General features: G+C 39.4%; 1 protein-coding gene across 14 annotated transcripts in view; it reads right to left on the bottom strand.

Moving 5' to 3' along the window:
- ccdc88c (coiled-coil domain containing 88C) overlaps nucleotides 1-17,439 on the bottom strand; it is a 55,431-nt gene extending 37,992 nt beyond the window's left edge. For 8 of the 14 annotated variants that reach the window (XM_029138372.3, XM_029138377.3, XM_029138374.3 and 5 more), the window contains exons 1-5: nucleotides 17,343-17,381; nucleotides 14,519-14,631; nucleotides 12,808-12,916; nucleotides 2,740-2,809; nucleotides 922-980 (exon numbers count right to left, since the gene is read on the bottom strand). In XM_029138372.3, the coding sequence (XP_028994205.3) occupies nucleotides 922-980; nucleotides 2,740-2,809; nucleotides 12,808-12,916; nucleotides 14,519-14,631; nucleotides 17,343-17,366 (375 nt within the window). In that variant the 5' untranslated portion in view covers nucleotides 17,367-17,381. Of the gene's footprint in view, nucleotides 1-921; nucleotides 981-2,739; nucleotides 2,810-12,807; nucleotides 12,917-14,518; nucleotides 14,632-15,863; nucleotides 16,473-17,342 lie in introns of those variants that run through there. The other 6 variants (XR_003784363.3, XR_008693527.1, XR_003784362.3 and 3 more) reach the window with 2 other exon arrangements.
- Between the last annotated feature and the right edge of the window lie 4,819 nt (nucleotides 17,440-22,258).

The following is a 22,258-nucleotide window of genomic DNA, read 5'->3' as shown; positions in this document are numbered from 1 at the left end:
AAACTAAATATTAGTGCCGGGCACATTAGGTCGTGTTGACACAGTTTATTTTCATTATTAATATTTGGAAAGTCAGTTGCTCACTGGCTCTGATTACAAATGCAGACAAACGAAGGGTCACAAGAGGAGCGGGCTGGTGATCAATCAGAGTCTTTCGGGGGGGGGGGGAGACCGCTGCACTGAACTGGAACTGTATAGAATAAAGGTGTCTTATATGGAAATTATCTATTTAAATTTCTCCCGAATGGCGGAGTTCGTGGAAAGACGTCATTTACGGCAAAGCTGAATCTGAATCAGCTGAATCACTGTAGTACTTTGAGTCTGAAGTATCACTTAAATGCATTACACACTGTTAATGCCAGCAAAAATCACCCACCTAAACAAACGGAGGGAGACTTCGGCAGACTACATAAAATGTAGTCTGTAGTAATGTCCCTCATGACGCACCATCACAGGAAGATTCCACGAGTTGTAATAAAAACAGCGTTACAACGAGTACCAACTGTTGCTCTCACCGAAAAAAAGTATTTTCAAAATAAAAATGCTAAGTAGTATACTACTTTTGAATTTGTTACTAAATGCTTCTCATATTAATGCATGACTCACAATTAAACATAGGAAACTCATGCAGTTAACGCGATTAAGGATTTTAAGCACTACTAAATATATTAAACAAGCTCTTATAAATATTACATACAATACTACATTACACAAATATTTAATCAATTGAATACTCAGAAGGAAGGCTTATAGTCTCCATGCTGTGTCACTTAAATAATTACCACATTCATACAACATGTGGCTCCACATGTTTTTCAATCTTGTAGTATCACCCTGCAATTAAAGAATCAGCAGGAGCAGCTGCTCAGACATGCAAAATTTCTGGGCATGAGTGTGCGTGTGTATGCATGTGTGTGTTACCTGAACAGCACAGCCTAGAATCAGCAACAAAAGTCTCTTTAGTTCTTCCATGCTTCTAGCTGGAGGGAGCAAATCACAAACATGCTATATATCACAAACTTTACCCATAGTAACATAAAAGTGCTTACTGACTGTATAAAACACAAGAAACTCTGACTGAGCTAAGAAAAACATCTAAATCTTATGCCAATATAAGTCACGTTTTAAACTTCATGTTTGAAGAAATTATCCAAATGTTGATGACCGGTGATTAAGAGAGCAGCAGCCCTCGGGCTATATTATATATACAGCTAACTATCTACAGACTCTCTATTGTGAGTGTATATAGTAATAACAGCTACAATATAAATGTTTTCTGTTAAACAATAACTCTGAAAGCAGTTTAAAAAAGTATATTTTGTAGCAATACTGACCAGCATTCACTGCCACCACAAACCAATTTGGGTTGTATTTGTATATACTGATGAATATTTTGACAGAATGAGAAAAAAAGAACGTTTCTAGAATATTGTATTTAATTTGTAATGAGTAAGCAAATTACATTGATTTGGTATGCAATATAACTTAGCTTTCACTCCGCGAGGAGTTCTTTCTGGTTTCCTTTTGGTTTGGTGTTTTTTTCCATTTTGTAATCAATTTCAATCAGATTACTGTTAATGTCTGAGTATTTAAGGTCTTTGAGCTTAGTGTTTACTTGTCGGTTTTTCATGGTTGTTACATTTAAGACTGATCTGGTTACCTTGCTGTTGTTTCTGTTCCATGTGTGTTTTTTGTTTGTTACATGTTTTAGAGTTTTGATATATTGACCTATAATTATTATTATATTATTATTCCTGTTTTTTTTTGCTTTTTACTTACACGTACTTCTGTCTGGGATTATGCATTTGGGTCCTCCACTTTTTATGTCGCCTGGCCATAGACTGATTGGTGGAGCAGGCAAGAGCAGGGTTTACTTTCTTCCCCATGAGGGGAAGAAGAACTCTCTGTCACCTGTAGCAGCATTTTTTTTCTTTTGCTATGTTTGCCTTTTTTGTAAGTCTGATTTCTGTTAAGCTATATTTTAACGTCTCTTTGCTTCACAAGATCGAGAAAAAATAAACAATAAAACTCTATAATTTCCTAAAGAGAAATTGTAATTTATTTTTCCGCTGAGACATCTCTGTGGGTTGAGTGCCAACATATGCTTCCTGGTTTTCTCTGTACTTCCCCCAGCAACCGTCAGGCTGAGAGCGGGGCTGCCAGCCTGCTGAGGCACTACTGCTCTCTCCGCCATTGTTTATCCTTGCTTACACATTATTACGCACTAACATTCAATGGCCGAATATCTGGCTCTGAATTAGGACAGAACGGTCGAATGAGCACTACGTAAGTAATATAGTCAACCTTACGAGTAAAGTTACGAGCTGCTGCTTGTCGTGTTTTGTACTGTCAGGCGTAGCGCTGGTCTACATTTCTAATGTTAGCTTGTGGATTAGCTTTGAGTGGCTGGCAGCTCTAATACTAATTCTATAATTATTTCACAATTTTGTAGGCATATCCAAACGTTTGTCTGTAAAAAAAGTAACATGCCCCGCAGGACCAATCGATGCAGGTGGGGAGGTTCATTCTGTGTGTTGTAGGATATGACCATTTTCAGCCACAACACGTAATACTGACTATTTACCTGTTTTCTCTGAACACAGACCATGAAGGTTAAATGTTTTTACGCATTTGGTTAATAAAATGTCCAATTTTTAATAACAAAACTTGCTTTTCAGTGGTGAAGTATCCCTTTAAGTATGGAGTGTTTACTAAATATTGTGTAGGTATGTGTGTTACCTGATATTGGATCTTTGGCAATGCAAAGAATGTTGGGAAGGGGCATCACTATTAACTGCTTCAAGATTTCCTGTAGCAAAAGGGATTGCCAAAGAGTTTTAAATGCAAAAAACAGAGAACATTGACATTGTTTCATGTACAGTTTGATCTTGACTAAAATTTCTGTGACAAATACTGGAGAACAAGCAATAGATCTCAGCATGGCACATTTCTTTTGTGTTTTATAAACACAACGTCAACAATCAGATTTAAAAGCACAGTGTATGCTGCTCATGTTTTTACAACAGCTGCTTATCTTAGATCAAAACAAATTTTACAGAGTTCAAAGTTCCATTACCAACTGACACATACTTGTTAGAGTGCATGCGTAGGAATTGAGTTCAAAGGTTGCAGCCAACAGGAAACACCCTCTTTTCAGACAAAGAAAGTGTGCGTGCGTGCGTGCGAGGTGAGAGAGAGAGAGAGAGAGAGGACCTAGTAGGAGATAATGCTTTCTATTCCACAATATCCTCTCCTGTCTCTCAAACTCATCTGAGTGTGCAGACAGGTAAAGAAAACACAAGGTAAACCATTGTTAACTTTAATCCTACATGAGTCCTGTCTACATGGATAATACTTTATAAATGTTGACGCATGAGCTTTAGATCTACACCAGTTGTCTTACAGGCTTTGAGAGCATATAGTTAGACAGGCCAACAACACATTTCTAGATAGCCCTATAGCATTCAGCACATATTGTTGGGACCTCAGGAACTTGTTTTACAGCACCAAAAAATACAATACAGCCCCTTTAATTAGTCAAATGCAAAACATGTATGTGTTAGATTTAGGGTTTCTGGAGCTGAAATAAGTTGGCTATGCTTAGTCCCATACAGTAGCATCATCACACAAAATGGAAAACTATTAAAATGTATCTTAATCTTTAGGTGTTATTATGCAAAGCATGCACTGCATTGTTATTTGAATTATTTCACGTATATTTATTTATTATTTTTCTTACATATTTTCTGTACATTTATACTTTCAACTGCAAACCATTCAAATATCAAAATGTTCAGTTTTTTGATATTTACTCTATCAACATATTTTTTTCATTTAGTGATAGTCATGCTTGTCTTCTTTCTAATGATGTGCCTGGCTAAGTCGTCAGATCTAAACTTTAGTTTATATCTGTCTCAAAGAGCAGAGACAGTCTGAATTTCCCCTAGACTACAATGGTAATTTTTGCCTGACTTTTCGGGGAAATGCAGAAGGCAGCAGTGGTCCTGGCTAATTTTGTCTCCATGACAAACAACTCAACTGCAATAGATGAATCACTCAGTTCAGAAACTGACTGACTGGTTAAACTGTTTGAGCTTCCTCTAAACACACTTCCTCTAAATCCTTTCAAAATAATCCAAATTATTAGATTTAATAGCAATAGTTCTGCTTTTTACTGCTTATGACTCGTTAAGGAGACTATTTTACAGTTTAGTATATACAGTAATTCGCCATACGCACTTCCTCCAAATCCTTTCAAAGTGAAGGCACCATTTGAAATATTTAGTTTTAATAGCACAATTCCTGCTTTTGAATGGTTAATTATGACTAGTTAAAAAGACTCTTACCCTACAGATAATAACCACACATACCCCCTCCAAATCCTTTCAAAATGAAAGCACCAATGCAATTTCTTTAAAACTTTTGGTTCTGACTGGCTAATTATAATTAGTTATTAATACATTTTACAGTCCTACACACACGTGCTTGCCCCAAATACTTTCAAAATAAAAGTTAGTTAGATAAAAGCATCCTCTCTCAGAATGATGCAGAGAAACTGATTCATGTATTTGTTACGGCTAGGCTGGACTATTGTAACTCCTTACTGATAGGATGTCCTAACAGCTCCTTAAAAAGCCTACAGCTAATTCAAAAGTGCTGTAGCCAGAGTATTTAGATCTCTTAGAAAGAAAGATCACATTTCTTCTCCATGGGCTTCTCTGCACTGGCTGCCTGTAAAATGTAGGATAGAATTTAAAATTCTCCTACTAACCTACAAAGCACTTGATATGACATGATAAAGCTCCTTATCATAAAGAACTCATAGTTCCTTGTGTTCTCAGCAGAACGCTTCATTCTCAGAGAGCTAATCGACTTCCTAGAGTAAATGTAGAATAGGAGGCAGAGCCTTTAGCTACCAAGCTCCTCTCCAGTGGAACCAACTCCCTGTTCAGGTTGGATAAAATATCACACTTTCCACCTTTAAGATCAGGCCTAAAACCTTCATTTTTGAGGAAGCTTATAGTTAGAGATGGTTCAGGTCCCTGGCAATGGTTGTTAGTCACAGGAACCATCTCTTAGTTAAGCTGCAATACACAGACTGCTGGGAGACGTAAACATGGAGCTCCTTAATTTCCATCTATTGCTTTTTTGCAAAATATTTGTCACATTTTGTCAGACATTTTTCTCTTTGTGTTTGGACATAGTCACAACTTTATATGATAAAAGTCCGTGGTCTTGAGCCATCTGCAAACCAGGCAAATAAATGCATGATCAGCTTACACCATAGTTACCAATGACTTACAGGCACAGCTTTACCTACTGAGTAATAGCTTCAGTTACACTGGACTATATACCAGAAGGTAATAAGAAACCCAGCCAGTCTTGCTATCCATCAGACTCATACACAAACACTGTACAGCATGAATAAAACATGTGAGATGGCCAACATGTCTTGAAGGCACCGAGAAGCTTTGTCACAAAGTTTGTATTTGTTTCATCAAGCCACATGACGGAGAGGTTCAACAAGTAGTGTGACCTCAAAACTACAAATATACTATATTTACTTAATTTTTTGCTTGACATGTTGCTTGAGTTGTAAAAAACATATGCAAATATTAATGGGTGATGTAATGGATGGAAAGAATGGAAAATCACACAGGATACAAGCTTTCAGTGCATACATTGTTTGTATAGTCCCTAGATGGGTATGTTCTGATTTTTTGGATGACTGTCTTACAACTTCGGCAAAAACTAAAACAGCACAAGTCCAGTATAATTTATAAATGTAAATGTTTACTACTGTATATGTAAATTTAGTGTAGGTTTGCCAGAAAATCATACAGAGTTGAGGAAGAAAATGTCTTCATACTGTAGGTCCATAGATAAAACCAACCAACAAACTGACTTGAACCAACATGCTTTAAATAATTAGTTAGAAATAGGACACACTCTAATGAGGATAGCTAGACCCAATGCAGACCTCAACAGCTAGAGAACAGAAATGTGGCAACATGAAGTTGATGAATTATTTTGATTGATTAGCTAGCTAGAAATTATAATAGTGTTTAATATTGCATACAGTAAAAAAATAATATAGAATAATAATACTTATCAACAGCACCCTCATCACAGCTAGTCTTTTAAATTATAATAATTACGTATAGGTGTCAAACCTGTGAAAGTCTACAATAAACTTATATCCTATTGACTTCATTTTTGATAAGGTATGTTCAGCCAAACAGACATTGTGAGTGCAGGAACTCATCTTTAAAAAAAAATAATAAAATAAGTAAATGTGCTCAAAAAGGAGATTATTACTACACAATCTTATTTTACCATTACTTTGAACTTGTCATTCTTTACAAATGCTCTAAAATGCTGAATATAGTAAAGGCGAGTATCTAATTGAAAACACAGTGGGTATGTTATCAAAAGCTGAGATCTATATATAGTCTCACCAGTCTCACCACCATTAATATAGTCTGCAGCACTGACCTGTTTAAGTGTACAGAGACACATGGCACTTAAATCATTGCCCTATTAACATATTGACCTTACATTTATAATATGAGAACAATTAATTGGTGACAAATTGGTAAACATATTTAAAATCCACATTCACTCAACTTTTACAATAACACAACATTGTAGACAGTATTTTGTCCACAATGGACATTAAATCACATCACTGGTTACATGACATATTTGTTTGTAATCAACAACACAGATCATAATATATGATGAGTTACATCCAAGCGAAAGGCTGTTAAGAATTGTAAAGTACTGCTTTTGTTCAAATAGGCACTCACTAAATTTAAACCTAGCAAGCGCATGAAAAGAGTAAATAGTTTTGAGTCTAAATATCATGTTGCTGTGCTTTGTACAGTGGAGAAGAAATACAACGTAGGAAACACCCCTCTTCTCTTTCTTTCAAACAAACACACACAACCTTTGTCACCAGGAATACATTTCACTCTACTGATCTACTGACCTAATTAGAAGAAAGCCAACGCCTAACCCTTCATGACCAGCTGCATGCTTTTTGAAAGCTCTACAGTACTGTAGCTCACAGTTTAGCACATATGACTAGACACACCTGCTCACGCAGACCTTCATATGAGAATGATGTGATCCGATAACCGATGAAAAATACTTTTCAGATTTCTTTATTCTAGTGAGTCCATTTTTGTTTTAGAGTAAGTACTACAAACATTAACAGGTGTTTGAAGGACAACAATTTCAGTTTGCGGTTTGTTGTTAAACACAACATGACCGTTTTTTTCCTGATGACTACTCTATGCCAGGTTCTTCCCTTTACTCTGACTACCATAATCACATTTTAATCACATGAGGCTCAAAACTACAATGAAAACTAGAAAAAGTCATTTAAATTACATTGGAGAGCTTAAAAAGTTGACCAAGATGAAAAGATCACAAAGATTCAAAAGTTGACAAAGATTAAGATGACCAAGGTTTCAAGTTAAAAGGATTTTGGACGACGTATGTGTGATTAATTGCTAAACTGTAAACATACACGCCTTGATTTTGAGATTTGGAGGGAGTGCGTATGATTATTTACTAAACTTTAAAATAGTCTCATTAATTATTTGTAATATTTGTATTCAGGCAGAACTATAAATATGGCAATACAATGATTGACATATGATTTTGTACAAAAACCTTGACATTTGCCTTGGGTTTACACCTTTTAACGACCCTTCTAGACACATCACACGTGACTAATGACCAACAGGTAAGATAGGTTAATTGTCTAACTATACAGCCGATTCCTATGTTAATCAATAGGTGAGATTCTCTGTGTCTCGTACACTGCTCAACCCCATATATTTCTGTGCATGTGAAGAAACAAGAAGCAATTGTCACTTTTTGGGTGCTCTCTTATCAGAGTGCAAACCCCATTTAGTCAGTCATTGCACTAGTTTACAATGACTGATGCATGGTTCTGTATTAAAATATTCACAATTGTCTAAGCTTTACACCTTTGAGACTGTTGCAACACTCAAGTCTTCGTTTCATAAAATTAACATGTTAAAATTACTAGGCATTTTTTTCCGTGTGGACAGCTAACTCGCCGTTCAGCTATTATATCCAGTAGCTGTATGGTGTAAGTTCTTGACTCTGGACTGGGGGAGGTGGGTTCGATTTCCGTCTGAGTCATGTTCATGCAATCACATAATATAAATATTTGTATTTCCCAGATAAATTGAGTTATATGCTTAATGTATTACTATATTAATAATCTATATCATAGATGAAGAAATTTTAGAAAGTTTCAGTTTTTCGAGTAGTTTCAGTAATGTTTCAACTGATTAATTACAAATAGTTTATTAGAATTTTTTACAGTATAATAAAAACCCATTAAAAGTAGTTAATAATTCCTTATCTTGAAATTCAACAGTTTTTGTTTCCATCGTGCACATTCCGCTCTATTTAAAAAAAAGATCTTTAGATATATTCAGCTATGTATTCAACTAAGCTATTTTAAGTAGTGTTTTCAATGTTTCAGATATTTTCATAAATATATATATTTGTATATATATATATATATACATGTATATATGTAGTTTTTCAAATAGTTTTTATAGTGCTGCTTTGACTAATGATATCGACAGTTACTGTGGCTCAGCAGTCAAAGGTTTGACTCCAGCCCAGAAAAGTCAAGATTCAAGTAGTAGTAAAATTGAGAAATGGTGGGTTTTGCAGTAAAGTATTAGAAATATGTGCAAAACAGATCTTTAGATATATTCAGCTATGTATTCAGTTCCAGCTGTTTTCAATGCTTAAGCTACTTTTAAAAATTCTTCAGCTATAGCTAAGCATTCACTGTGCATTTTTTTCTTTCTAGTTTTTCTTATTATTATTTCGCCCTATTTTTCAGTCAGTTTCATCGTCTCTATGCTTCATTGTAGGATCATCTTTCAACTTTCTAAGCATGTATCATCTTTAGGAGGAGGGGGATATTACTTTTCATGTTTTCAACTTTTTAACTTTTATCGTTATTCAACTTTTTTCATACTTTTTTATAACGGTCGTCTATGGGAATCATCGTTTAACCTTTTGTCAACTTGGCTCTTTTCATCAGCTTCTGTCATCATCATACTTTGGCGTAGAAACATTATTTCAACTTTAAAAGCACCTATCATCTTTACCCATTTAAATCAGCGTTCTCGTAGCTTCTATAGTTTTCACATTGTGAGCATTTAAATATTGGGTGTTTTTTGTTAAATTTTCAGCTTTTCCATTAGTGTGTATTGCGTGATCTAGAGTGCGTGATGTCACAGCTAGAGTATGAGGGCACGTTTTTAAAGGCAGAATTTTTTTTACCTGTCACTATAGCCACAGTTTTTACTCTATCAACGTATTTTTTCTCCCATTTGTAGTCATATTTGTGTTTTTTCTAATGATGTGTCTGGCTAAGCCGACAGACCTATATTTTAGTCAGTATCAACGCTATCTTTAACTCTCACAAACTCAAATATTTGCCCTCACTGTACAGGTAACACAGCAGATAGATTCCTACATGCATTCTGGTCATGTTTACCTGTGCAGCAATTTTGGCAAAGAGTATGTGAACACCTGTCAACCCAGTTAAGATGTCCAATCCTAGCGGCCCCTGCACTTTGTCTTCTAGGAAATCTAAGTGGGCTTGATCTAGAGACAAACTCATCACACACACACTTCTTTCTGCCCTCTGTGTTGCAAAGAAAATCATCCTTATGAACTGGAAAACTAAAAAAATAACTTAGACACATTGTCTGCTTCGTCAAATCAATGACCAAATCTATACTCTATAATCTATACTGGATTGATTCCATTTCCAGGTAAAGATGCGTGGAGCTCGGGTGCTGCGTCATGTCTGGCACAGTGGTGGAGGGGGTGACTGGTGGTTGGGGGTGCCTGCCTACCTAAGGAACCGGGACAAGGGGACTGGGGATTCTGGGCCGGCCGCATGGGTCCCCTGCAGCGGGGGTGTGGTGGCTGCTGAGACCGGCGGTCCTGTGCCGAAATAGGGCCATTTTGAGGGTTGGCGTGTGCTTGTCTCCGGGAAGCGGAGGCGGGCCTCCCTGCCGGTGTGCGGGGGGCGGACCTTGGGGTGGAGACCTGGGTGACCTGTGTCTGGGTGGAGTCCCTCTGGGGGTGCCTACCTGTGCCCAGAGGGGTGTCTCTCCCCTGGGGCGCTGCCCCTGCTCTGGTGGGGCGCTGCCTGCCCTAGCGGTCCGACGCCCTCTGGTAACTGCTCGGGCCTGTTGGGGGGAGGTTGGCAGACTACTCGGGCTGCAACCTTCATTGGGCCCTGGGGGAGGTTGGCCCTCAATGCACAACCGCAGATTATGCGTGTAGGTTTGAGTGTAGCACCACACGGGGCGAGCATGTGCATACTTGAGCGAGAGAATGGGTAAGTGTGAAAGAAGGGTCAGGATGGCTCTGGCTTTGCTGCGTGTGGCGCCTGGGCAGTAGTAGTGCGGTCCCCGAGTCTCGGCTATCTCTTCCTGGCTGGGGGTTGTGAGGGGCGGTGGGATGGGTACCAGAGCCAGTCAGGAACCTGGCTCTGCGGACCCTGGTGCTGTGCTTCCCAACTACATTTCTCCACATTCATCCACTTAAGTCCTGGGGCGTCCTGCTGATGGAGGGACCAGGGCTACTGGAAAGTGGTTCAGTCCCTCCCAAGTGGGATGCTCTGCAGTTTTAATTGCATTAGTCATACACACTCGTCCAGGAATCGGGGGGCTCCTTCCGGGGCGGAGGGGTCAGTGGACGGAGCCTTCACATTGATGGCTCTGTCTGCTGGACCCCTCGGAGAATTAGCAATCTCCCAAAGTTCCTCATACTTAGCCACATACACATACATGGGGGGTGGGCTCTTTCACTGGGGCCTAGGGCTGAGGCCAGTGGCCCTGGTGGAGAGATCACCACCCAGTTTTAACTGCAAAAAGACATTTAGGGGGGGGGGGGGGGGGGGCACTGTCCGGGGACACACCATCAGCCAGCGGTTGTGCTCCTAGAGGCGTCACCTACTTTCAGTGCCCTCTAGTTCCAAACACTCATGTTCAAGCTGGGTCGCAGGGTTCTGGGGTGCCTTTTCCACTGCCCTCTGCTTCTACCGGGTTGGGGGAGTTGGGCGGGGCTCGGGAGGAGCTGCGGTCCCTGCCTGGGGCCACATGGGCGGCAGGCAGGAGACCTACCCTCCCCACGAATGAGATCAAGCAAATGGTGTGGGTGCGAGAATGTATCTGAGAGTGCATGGGTTCACGTATAATTGACTAGTTTGTTGTGAAAGAGTTTATGGTGTATGTGTGTTGATGTACGTGTGGGTGGGTGTATGTGTCTGTGTTTGTGTGAGTTTGTATGCGTATGGTGCGGTTGGAGTGTGGGGGGTACGGTTTTCCACCCGGGGTACGTTGATCGTCTGCCTGGGTGGTCTCTTTTCTGCTGAACCCCACCGATTTTCGGCCTTGTGCTGCTGGCCCGGTGTGGTGCCAAGGGATGTGGTCGGGCCGATAGGGGTAGGCCCCACTCGTGTGGGGGTGGTGGACTGGGGTGGGCAATACTCTAGGCGCGGGGGCATCTCCTAGCAGGCTCCCTACGGACCGTGGGTCTTCGGGTTCCACTCTTTCAGGCCGACCCTCCCACCGGGGGGAGTGTTTGCCCCTGGTTCTCATGGGGCGGACAGCGTTGACCTGCGGTGGCCCACTCTGACCTCGGGTGCTGTCTCTGTGGCTGCTGCGGCTCTGCCTGGGGGGCTCTGTGTGGGCGGCTTGGGTTGCAACACCTGCCCTACTGGAACTTAAGGTGTGTGGGCTCCCTTGCTGCTAGGATTCTTTACCCTGCTTGTTGAATGGGCATAGTGGCCAAGCTCCTCACATCACCCTGGCTTCCACAAGTGGCATTGTTCATGCACCAAAGTCTGCCTCACCCTTTGGCACAGTGTTAAGCTACAGCTTTACTAACCTTGTAGTGGGATAATCAACACCTGAGCTGATAAACAGGCTTTCAAACCCAACTGTTAGTATTACTGAAACTTATCACTACCAATATCAATAATGTGTGAATATGGAGATTGTGGTGTTGTATGTCATGACTATTATTAAGTAGTATGGGATATGTATAACAATGCATATGTGTATGTATATGATATGTATATGTTTGTATGAGTATGTGCACATACCTTAACACTATTATTTGTATTAGTATTAATTTCCAAGGTAAACCACAGTACAACAGTTGTTTAGTTATGAATTTGTTAGCCTAAGGTACATGCCTGCTTATTTCTTTTGCACCGATTGTTTACTTAACAGATTTGCTTGGTTTCAGCAGCTGGTTGCACGCCTACCCTCTAGTTATTAAACTTTTAACAGTTAAGCAATGTTCACAGCTGTCCTGATTTAAAAATGCCTGTTCTTCTGTGATTTTCCCCAGAAGTCTCAGACAAATGCAATGGAGTCTATGGGAGGAATTCTGGAAACTCTTTGTGCTTTAAGGCATATAGGTCTTACATCAAAAAAAATAGCGATCCAGAAAAACTAAACAGTGAATGCTGGAAGCAAACAATCTGAAATTTTAAAGACAAGACAAAATAATATATTTTATAGTGATAGTGTATAGTGTTTATATTTGTTGAAGAATTTCTGCATGCATAAAAAAATAAAACTATTGAGTGCTGCTGTAAAACATCTGCTAAAATATTGGAATCTGCACTCCTGTTTGAGCCCTAAACATGGCCATAGTTTGTGAGTCCTCTTTTTCTAGTTTTGTTGGCACTGTGTGTGAGTATGTATGTGTGTATACCTGGTAGTATGTCCTGATGTGTCTGATGAGAACCGTCAGGTTGTGAAGGCGGAGTGACACATCATTGTTCACATTTGTGTATAGACTCTGATTGGTGGGGCTGGGGTCACTATGACAAACACAGGAGCACTTAGATGTTAATATTTGATTATTATGAAATTGAATTGAAAAGAAAACTCATGTGTTTCACACACGCACACTCTTCTGCTGAATCCATGGTAACTATTGTGTTAGGAGTAGCATTTATGCTCACGTCACCACATGCTTACACCTCCTCCCACCCACCCTTATTTACAGCAAAGGAAACAATAGGATGATTATCCTCTAGATACCTTGCTAGAAGTGGCAGAAGAATGTGTGTGTGTGTGTGTGTGTGTGTGTGTGTGTGTGTGTGTGTGTGTGTGTGTGTGTGTGTGTGTGTGTGTGTGTGTGTGTGTGTGTGTGAAGGCAATAATGAAAAGAAATGTCTAAGTAGACCAATTACTGTCTACATTCAGTAGGAACCAACCCAATGTGCTTGTAACTGAGGGGCTAAAACAGTGTGGAATAGTAGACTGTTGGTTTCTGACCTTACACCTTGCACTGATGGGTTAAATGCTGTAAATGTTGATCAATAAAGGCTTTCTTTCTTTCTTGTGTTGTTTCTATGTGTATGTTTCTATGAGTAAAATACAAAAGTGACAAATTATCAATCTTCTATCGTTTAAAGGAGACTGTTTTTTTTTTTGCTTTTCATGTTAAAGAATATTGGACTTCAATGTCTCAATAATCTGTCTGTAAGTTTTCATGCCAAATAGCTCTAGATCGTCCACACTGAACTTCTCAAAGAGTTTATTTCCAGCCTCCTGGTGGAAAACGCTGTTTAAGGGGTCTGTCGCATGATAAGTTAGTTGTCTCACCTCTTTGAGAAGAAACGCATGGGGTCATAGGGGTCACAGCGTCAAGCCTGTTGTTGTTTGGCGTCTAACGGAACACTAATGTCTAATGGCCAAAACAACCCCGGGCGGGTCGCGTTGAATGAACCTCATGATTCTAGCTAGGGATTTTGACACTGTAGAGGGCCTGAGCCCATACATCACCTTGCAACACGGCAGTAGCTGCTTAGCTCTCTGTGTTGCTGGAGCACATTGCTGTCTGTGATAGATGGCTATGCTGCAACCCCACTCTGTCCAATTGTGTGCATCGGAAATACAGTTTTGGTATTCTGCATTTGTCCTGGGCAGGACCAGAAGTAGTTCTGTGAGTGGTCTGTGTACTGTTAACATAGGCAATAATTGGACTACAGCACAAATCGTTCTTAGACAGGATTGGCTAAAGGAACAAAATTAGAAATAAGTAGTTTTTTAAGAGTCACATAGATTAAACCAAACATTCTGTCTCCAAATGGTAGAGTTACTAGCTGTTAGAAAAGTGGAAATTGATACTAGCTCAGCTCTAAATAGGCTAAACAAATTACTAAACTCACACATGTAATAATCTAATACAAAAATATCTAGCTGATACCTTTACATGAAACCAACAATGCCAGGATGTGGTCACGAGTTTTGTGCATGCAAGCAATCACACACACACACATACATGCCTGCACACACACACACACACACACGAGACACTGTATTTAACCAAAAACATAAAAATTTGCAACAAAATACATTTTTAGAAACTCCTGAAAATAAATCATATAACCTTTCATCTGTTTGATGGTACCTACATGTGTGTCATGATCTTGTGCAAGAAGACACCATCCACCAGCTCCATAAACATGCTGACATGGTCTTCTGAACCCATACCACCACATGAACTCAAAGGGCCTAATGTCCGCACCTAGAGACATGCAAATTGATGACAAAAAAAAGAAAGATAATATTACACTTTTACCTCACAATATGGTGGCCCATACCGAACATGTCTAAGCTAGTTCTGATAAAGCAAAAATCTAATAACAAGCCAGTGTCGTGATTCGCTAAGCTAAACAGTCAATTCAAGTGAATTCTCATGCTTGTTTCTCAGCCAGTTAAAAAGATAGAAACACAGAAGCTAGCCAATGACCAATTGTCAGTTTGGTCTGATGGATATAAATGAGCACTGGGTTGGGAACCACCATGTAGCTGAAGTTGGATGACCTAAGTATATGGCTATAAAACAAATAATCTCTTAGGAACTGCAAACAGTTACCCTAAAGTGGTCTATAATTGTCAAGAGAAACTGTCGGTCTAGGGCTTCTTTAGTAGTTGCAAATTAGACAATATTTGTTCAATTAGCCAATTAAACTTTTGCAAATGCTTTATATACTATATATTTTGAATAATACAGAAAAGAAAGTTGTGTTTATCTGTGTCCAAGTAAAGAAAGCCACCATTTTTAGTGGTAAAATGGTGGGTGGCAAGACAGGTCAATGAGATGTGCGGTCCTGAGCAAAACAGAATCACTCCAAGATTAAAAAACTGTTGGCTGCTCTGCTGTTTTTTAGTGTTAGATTGAGTTACTAAAGATAAAAATTAAGTTTATTCGATAGTTAAGAGTTTATATAATTCACAACAAAATAACAATTCAGTGCTACATCATATAATTTAATTACTTTTATTAAATCACATCAAATGAGCACTTGCTCCTTGTTCTAATGAAACTGGTGGATATGGCTGGTCAGAATGGTGAAGGTCGCTTAGACTACGGGAAATCTGTGCTCTCAGAAACGGCAACAACCCAGATAAGCACCAGTTGTAAGCAGTGCAACAGGAAACAGGTGATTAACCTTACAGTTATTCTAATAACTAAATGCGGAAAGTCCCGAAGACATCAACCACGATATGTGTGTGGACTTGACTATTTTATACTTCACTCTGAAAAGTATCAATACAAATACAAAAATTACAGTAAAATCATTTTCTACCGTGAGTAATCTAAGATGTGAGACGGCGTCGTTTACTAGCAATTGTGTTAGCCAACTGTTATAACACATGTACCTGAAATGAAACAGGAAAGAGAAAGTAAGACAGGGTCGGAGCTCGCGTTATCACTCTCGCCATTGGGGAGGTTTATAGATTGTAGTCACTCACCCACATCACCAGCGGTAACTCCATGAAAGAAGCCAGCAACTCCGACAGAGTTACATCCATCGTTGCTCAACGGCTTTTACAAGGCCTTATCAATCACCAGCTAATCCACCGCTAAAAAAGTCAATATCCGTACGATCTTGCGGGACTTCGCTACACAGGACAGAACAAAGCCCCGCGAGGCATAGATCCCCCCCTCCGCGCGAGTCACACCACTATTGTCTCGCGCTGTCGCCTTTCCCCAAAAATATGGTTTAAAATTTAAAAGAGCAAATACGAACAGCACTGACTACTGTCACGCGTACTCCTCTGCACCACAGAGTCCTTACTTTTAGTTTCTAACGTAAGTAGTCGTTTAATTTTCCGACTAAAACTAAAGGTAAAACTCGATCCAAACTTCGAAGCAGTTAGTTGCGTTGCCAGGGATACACGACTCGGTCCATAAAATAATAAGACTGCCTTAAAATATAAAAAAGTACAAAAAGGTAAATCGCACAACAAATTAGACACACTGCGCAAAACTGTCGTTGTTTATAACACCATGCCAGTTCTAGGTACCTCTATCTTTCTCCCTATCAACCTGACTGAGATAAGACGCAGGGGGACTAACAACAGAATCGATCAATCCGCGACAGCAAAAGGCGTGGTTTTCACCCTTCCACACAAATGAGCCAATGATCAGTGCCATAGTTGCGAGCGTAGACAAAGAGTTTGAACAGTACAAGATAGCAATTGTCTTCGAACAAGGTTGTTGTTTTTTTAATTTAGTGAAGATAATTTATGAAACCCCTGGGGAAATGCAAATATAGTCATTCAACTCCAAAGTCGCCATGATTCTTCAAAAAACTGGAACCTATGGCAGTGATGAGAAAAATAATGAAATTGGGCCTAGATCCATAGCCACATACGGTAGCACAGTCCCAAGATCTCTAACTCATTTGGAAGTAAGGCCTAGCGCATCGGCAACTACCACTAGATGCCGTGGCACATGCCGTAGAATCTACGGCTTCTACGGCACATGCCACGGCATCTACAGAAGATGCCACGGGTCTACGGCATATTCCACAGCATCTATGGAACACGCCATGGTAAATACGGCATAGATGCTATGGCATATAACGATACTGCAGCAGCCCGGACTTCTGGGGTGCTGAGCATTGTAGGGGATGTTGTTTTGGAGTGGGTTATGCAGCACCGTGAGGGAAAATGTTGTTAGTTTAGGTGACCCTCGCAGTGCTGCGATGTGTTAGTCGTTCCAAACAAAATTGCCCTTCCGACTGGGAACAGGATACTTTGATGTCTGTTCCTCCTTCTTTACTGCTATGAGGTACTTGGGGATCGTTTGGTGTATGGGACATAGGTGCTCTTACCGATAGGGCTCAGATCTATGGCAGTTAGCTGCAAAGCTAGCTGTCTGTGCCAGGTGTGGGCCCCCAGGTCGTCAGAGTAGAAACAATATGCTATGTCATATACAGAACTTACCGTGGCACATATGAGGCTTTTCATGACATGTCTACATGTGCTGGCTATATAATTAGAATTGTTGTAAATTCCCATTGTTATTATGGTTATTGTTATTCCACCGGCTTACGTTTTTAAATCAGGCATCACACGGGACAGCTACGGGGTCCTAGAAAACGGTTGGCAAAGGGACGTAATGTGAGTTTGACTGACCGTTAACTTTCGGATCTGCGTTCATGACGAAAGTGGGTGGACGATCCGTTGATAATCGACAGTTATTTTGATTGTCATGTCACAGAATACCAGAGCAAACGAACAAAATAAAGGTCTTTAATGGGAGGGGTTATATGGATGTGATGTTCCAGCAATAATTAGCTCATACAGTCCAGCTAAATATCTTACAAGAATATCATAAAAAAGGTCATTTATTTCACTGATTCCATTCAAAAAGTGAAACCTGTATATTATATTCATATATATTATATTATATTATATTATATTATATTATATTATATTATATTATATTATATTATATTATATATATGTTATATTATGTATTATATCATTCATTACACACAGACTGATATTTCTTTTCTTTAATTGTGATTATTATAACTGACAATGAAAACCCCAACTTCAGTATCTCAGAAAATTAGAATATTACTTAATACCAATACAAAAAAAATAGTTTTTAGAAATCTTGGCCAACTGAAAAGTAGGAACATGAAAGGTATGAGCATGTACAACACTCAATACTTAGTTGTGGCTCCTTTTGCCAAAATCACTCATTCATTCATTCATCACGCATCATTATGGCATGGCATGGAGTGGATCAGTCTGTGACACTGCCCAGGTGTTATGAGCCCAGGTTGCTCTGATAGTGGCCTTCAGCTTTTCTTCATTTTTGGGTTTGGCATATCGCATCGTCCACTTTACAATACCCCATAGGATTTTTACGGGGTTAAAGTCAGACGAGTTTGCTGGCCAATTAAAAACAGGGATACCATGGTCCTTAAAGCAGGCACTGGTAGCTTTAGGAGTGTGTGCAGGTGCCAGGTCTTGTTGCAGAATGAAAGGTGCTTCTTCATAAAGTAGGTCAGCAGCAGGATGCACAACTTTGTCCTGGTGTATGGCTGCTTTGACTTCAGATAACACAGTGGACCAACACCAGCAGATGGCATGGCACTCCAAACCATCGCTGACTGTGGAAATGTTACACTGGACCTCAAGTAATATGGGTTCTGTGCCTCTCCACACTTCCTCCAGACTCTTGGACCTTGATTTGCAAAGGAAATTCATCAGAGAATCTAACTTCGAAGCATCCAGCAGCAGTCCAGTCCTTTTTGTCTTTTGCCCAGGTGAGACGCTTATGACACCGCCTGTTGTTTTAGAGTGGCTTGACACAAGGAATGCGACAGCTGAAATGCATGTCTTGCATGCAGTACATGCGTAGTGGTACTTGAAGCACTGACTCCAGCTGCAGTCCAGTCTTGAATCTCCCCCAACATTTTTGAATGGCTTTTGTTTCACAGTCCTCTCCAGGTTTTTTTGAGATACTGAATTTGGGGGTTTTATTAGTTGTCAGTTGTAATCATTACAATTACAACAAGTAAACATTTCAAATATATCAGTCTGTATGTAAGGAATGATTATAATATACAATTCATATTTATATGACCAGCATCTGTACATGACATGAGTCCTGTGGGACAAGTGTTGCAGCTTCTGATCAGTAAATCAATCGACTGAGCTAGCAGGAGTAATGTATCTATTCAAAAAATGTTTGTTTCACTTCAAACGGTTTTAAAATAAAACTTTTAAATAAATAAAAGTTAAATAAAAGTTGTTGTTTTTTTATCGTGCTGTTTTGAATTATATCACTGTATATTTAGCCAATTTGAAACTTGTGCTCTTTCTATACATGGTGTAGTAGGGTCATCATTAATCATATATATTTAATGCTTACATTGTACTGCTACAGCATACATATTTATATTTATTTTCACACCATTAAGTATTAGAATTGAATAGAATCAAATTAACAGGTCATCAGCCTCCAGCCAGCCCATCTGACATTATTAACAGTTAGCTTTTAGAATGGCAACAGTTTGACTGTGGTTTTTACTAAGAGTATAGGTTGGAGTGTAGTCATACTGACGTTAATAGGATTGTCAGGAGGTTCTAAGAGTAGATTTTTCATTGAAAATACAGTAGTATTTGTAAAATACACAGGCTGAAATCACTTCAGCCTGTGTCCGTTCACAATTACTGACTCTACTTCATATTGGCACATCCAGGAAGACATTTGCAACCACTGACCTAAAATGTAAGCAACCCTTATTAAAAGAATTTTAAGGTATTATTAAGGATATAGAATTTGAGTAATTTAATGTAGAAATGTAGAACTATTCACTCTATAACTACTTTCATACCTTGACACAGATATCTGCACGTTGATGCAATGCCACCTCTGTAACATCATTTAATGGTTTAATATTTAATAAATAGTAAAAACTTTGTTGATATTGTGGTGGAAATATTCTATAAAGAAGCAGATGAGAGAGTTGTCCTTTTGTGCGATTTATTGAAATAATAAAGAAAATAAAAATAATGGGGAAAGCAAATAAAAAGCATGGATGTTGATCGTGCACATCAACAAACCAAAAACCAGCTGGGAGATCAGTGCACACACCACGAAGGTGTGATGCAAAGAGCCCACGATCCTCAAGTTGCTTCTGCCTTTTAACCCCTTTCTCTGGCTCTGGTGGAATGTCTCTCTGCAGCAATGGAGCTTCAGAGAACCAAGCTTCAAGACAAAATGCATTTGCTTTAACAGCCTTGGGTCTGGTGGGGAGTCAAATAGGAAGGAGCCAGAGTCCGGGTGTAAAAGACAAACATATATCATAAATTATTAGTCAGTCAAATGGAACATCAGATGTTTAGACTTTATGTACGACAGGGCACAAGAGATTAGTTGTTTGTGTAAGAATGTTCAGTATTGCACCTAACCAGCACATGACAGCTGTGTTGTATAAGAAATAGCACAAAGGCAATTTTTCCATTACATTCCCCCCTTTTGATTACACATTAATCAAACACTAAAATAATAAAAATTGTCAAACATTGCATTTTGAACTAATAACGGCCCTTACAAATGAAACAGTGAGTGTATTAACTCATCAAGATTCAAAAATACACCTTCACATAAAATGCAAGTAACTTAGGGATAAAAGGTTGGGAGCTGTTTTGGTGGGTAGTTATACAAGAATAACCTCTGTATAGGCATGTGAAGAAAATAACTCAATAATCGTATTTGTATCAGAATTAGAGTTGGGGTTTTTTGAACATGCATTGTATCATTTGATACAAGAGTGTTGCTGAGGTCACAAGCATAATGAGACCTCTAACCAGTGGGATAACTTTCAGATATTTAATTGTAGATTTGGGTCTAGAATGAATAGGAGAATCAGGGATTAACCAGAATGATGATGCATTTGCTGCTTGTGTTGTCTTATAACCTCATCGGTCGATGAAGGATAAAATTTAATTGTAGCAGTGAATAAAGTGATTGTGAGCAAATCAAACACCAAGTCAACTTCAGGATATTTAAACTCAGTGTTGTTGTGAAATTTTCTCATTCAAAAATAGTGTGTAAAGTTACATGGAAACATCATATGATAAAGACAATAATCCAAGTAACATAAAATGAAGTCTAACACAGCATGGTTACAATTCATGTCTTGTAACAATCTGCTTCTTCCTGTTGCAGTAGTGTTAGATTGTTTCCAACCTGTGTGTTGAAGTATTGACAGTTCGTTGGGGTTCTTCAGGTAGTGATCAGCTCATAACAGAGGCACTTGGGATTTGTTATCACCGCCAGGTTTCCTCCCAATGTTGTCTGAGTCACTGTCACTCCCGTGATGTGAAGAGTCTACACGTCGTCCAGCGTCGGCAACTCAAGGCTGCTTGTGTGTGTGTTTTCTCAGGAGCTTGTGTGTAGATGTATGGTCTGATAGTGTGAAAAAAAAAAATCTGAGAGAGACACTATTGAGTCAGATAGCCACCCTGTGTGTAGCCACATCGTGTGTAGATGTATGGTCTGATAGTGTGAAAAAAAAAAAAATCTGAGAGAGACACTATTGAGTCAGATAGCCACCCTGGATGGCATAACATTAGCTTCAGATTCTACTGTGAGGAACCTTGGTGTCATGTTTGACCAGGATCTCTCTTTTACATCATACATTAAACAAATCTCCAGAACCGCCTACTTCCACCTTAGAAATATAGTTAAAATCAGAAGCATCCTCTCTCAGAGCGATGCAGAGAAACTGATCCATGCATTTGTTACCTCTAGGCTGGACTACTGTAACTCCTTACTCATAGGATGTCCTAACAGCTCCTTAAAAAGCCTACAGCTCATTCAAAATGCTGCAGCCAGAGTTCTGACAGGACTTAGAAAGAGAGATCACATTTCTCCTACATTAGCTTCTCTGCACTGGCTGCCTGTAAAATGTAGGATAGAATTTAAAATTCTCCTACTCACATACAAAGTACTCAATGATAAAGCTCCTTCTTATCTTAAAGACCTCATAGTTCCTTATGCTCCCAGCAGAACACTTCGTTCTCAGAGCGCTGGGCTACTTGTGGTTCCTAGAGTGTTTAAATGTAGAACAGGGGGCAGAGCTTTTAGCTACCAAGCTCCTCTCCTCTGGAACCAGCTCCCTCTTCAGGTTCGAGAAGCTGACACACTCTCCACCTTTAAGATTAGGCTTAAAACCTTCCTTTTTGATAAAGCTTATAAATAGAGATGGTTCAGGTCACTGGCAATTATTGTTAGTCACAGGAACCATCTCTTAGTTAAGCTGCAATAGACATAGACTGCTGGGGGACTTAATTTATACACTGAGCTCCTCTGTTTCCTTCTACCTCCTCTGTCC

This window comes from Betta splendens, chromosome 22, assembly GCF_900634795.4.
Source record: "Betta splendens chromosome 22, fBetSpl5.4, whole genome shotgun sequence".
NCBI classification, from domain to species: Eukaryota; Metazoa; Chordata; class Actinopteri; order Anabantiformes; family Osphronemidae; genus Betta; species Betta splendens.
This window is presented reverse-complemented; position numbering and strand designations above follow the sequence as displayed.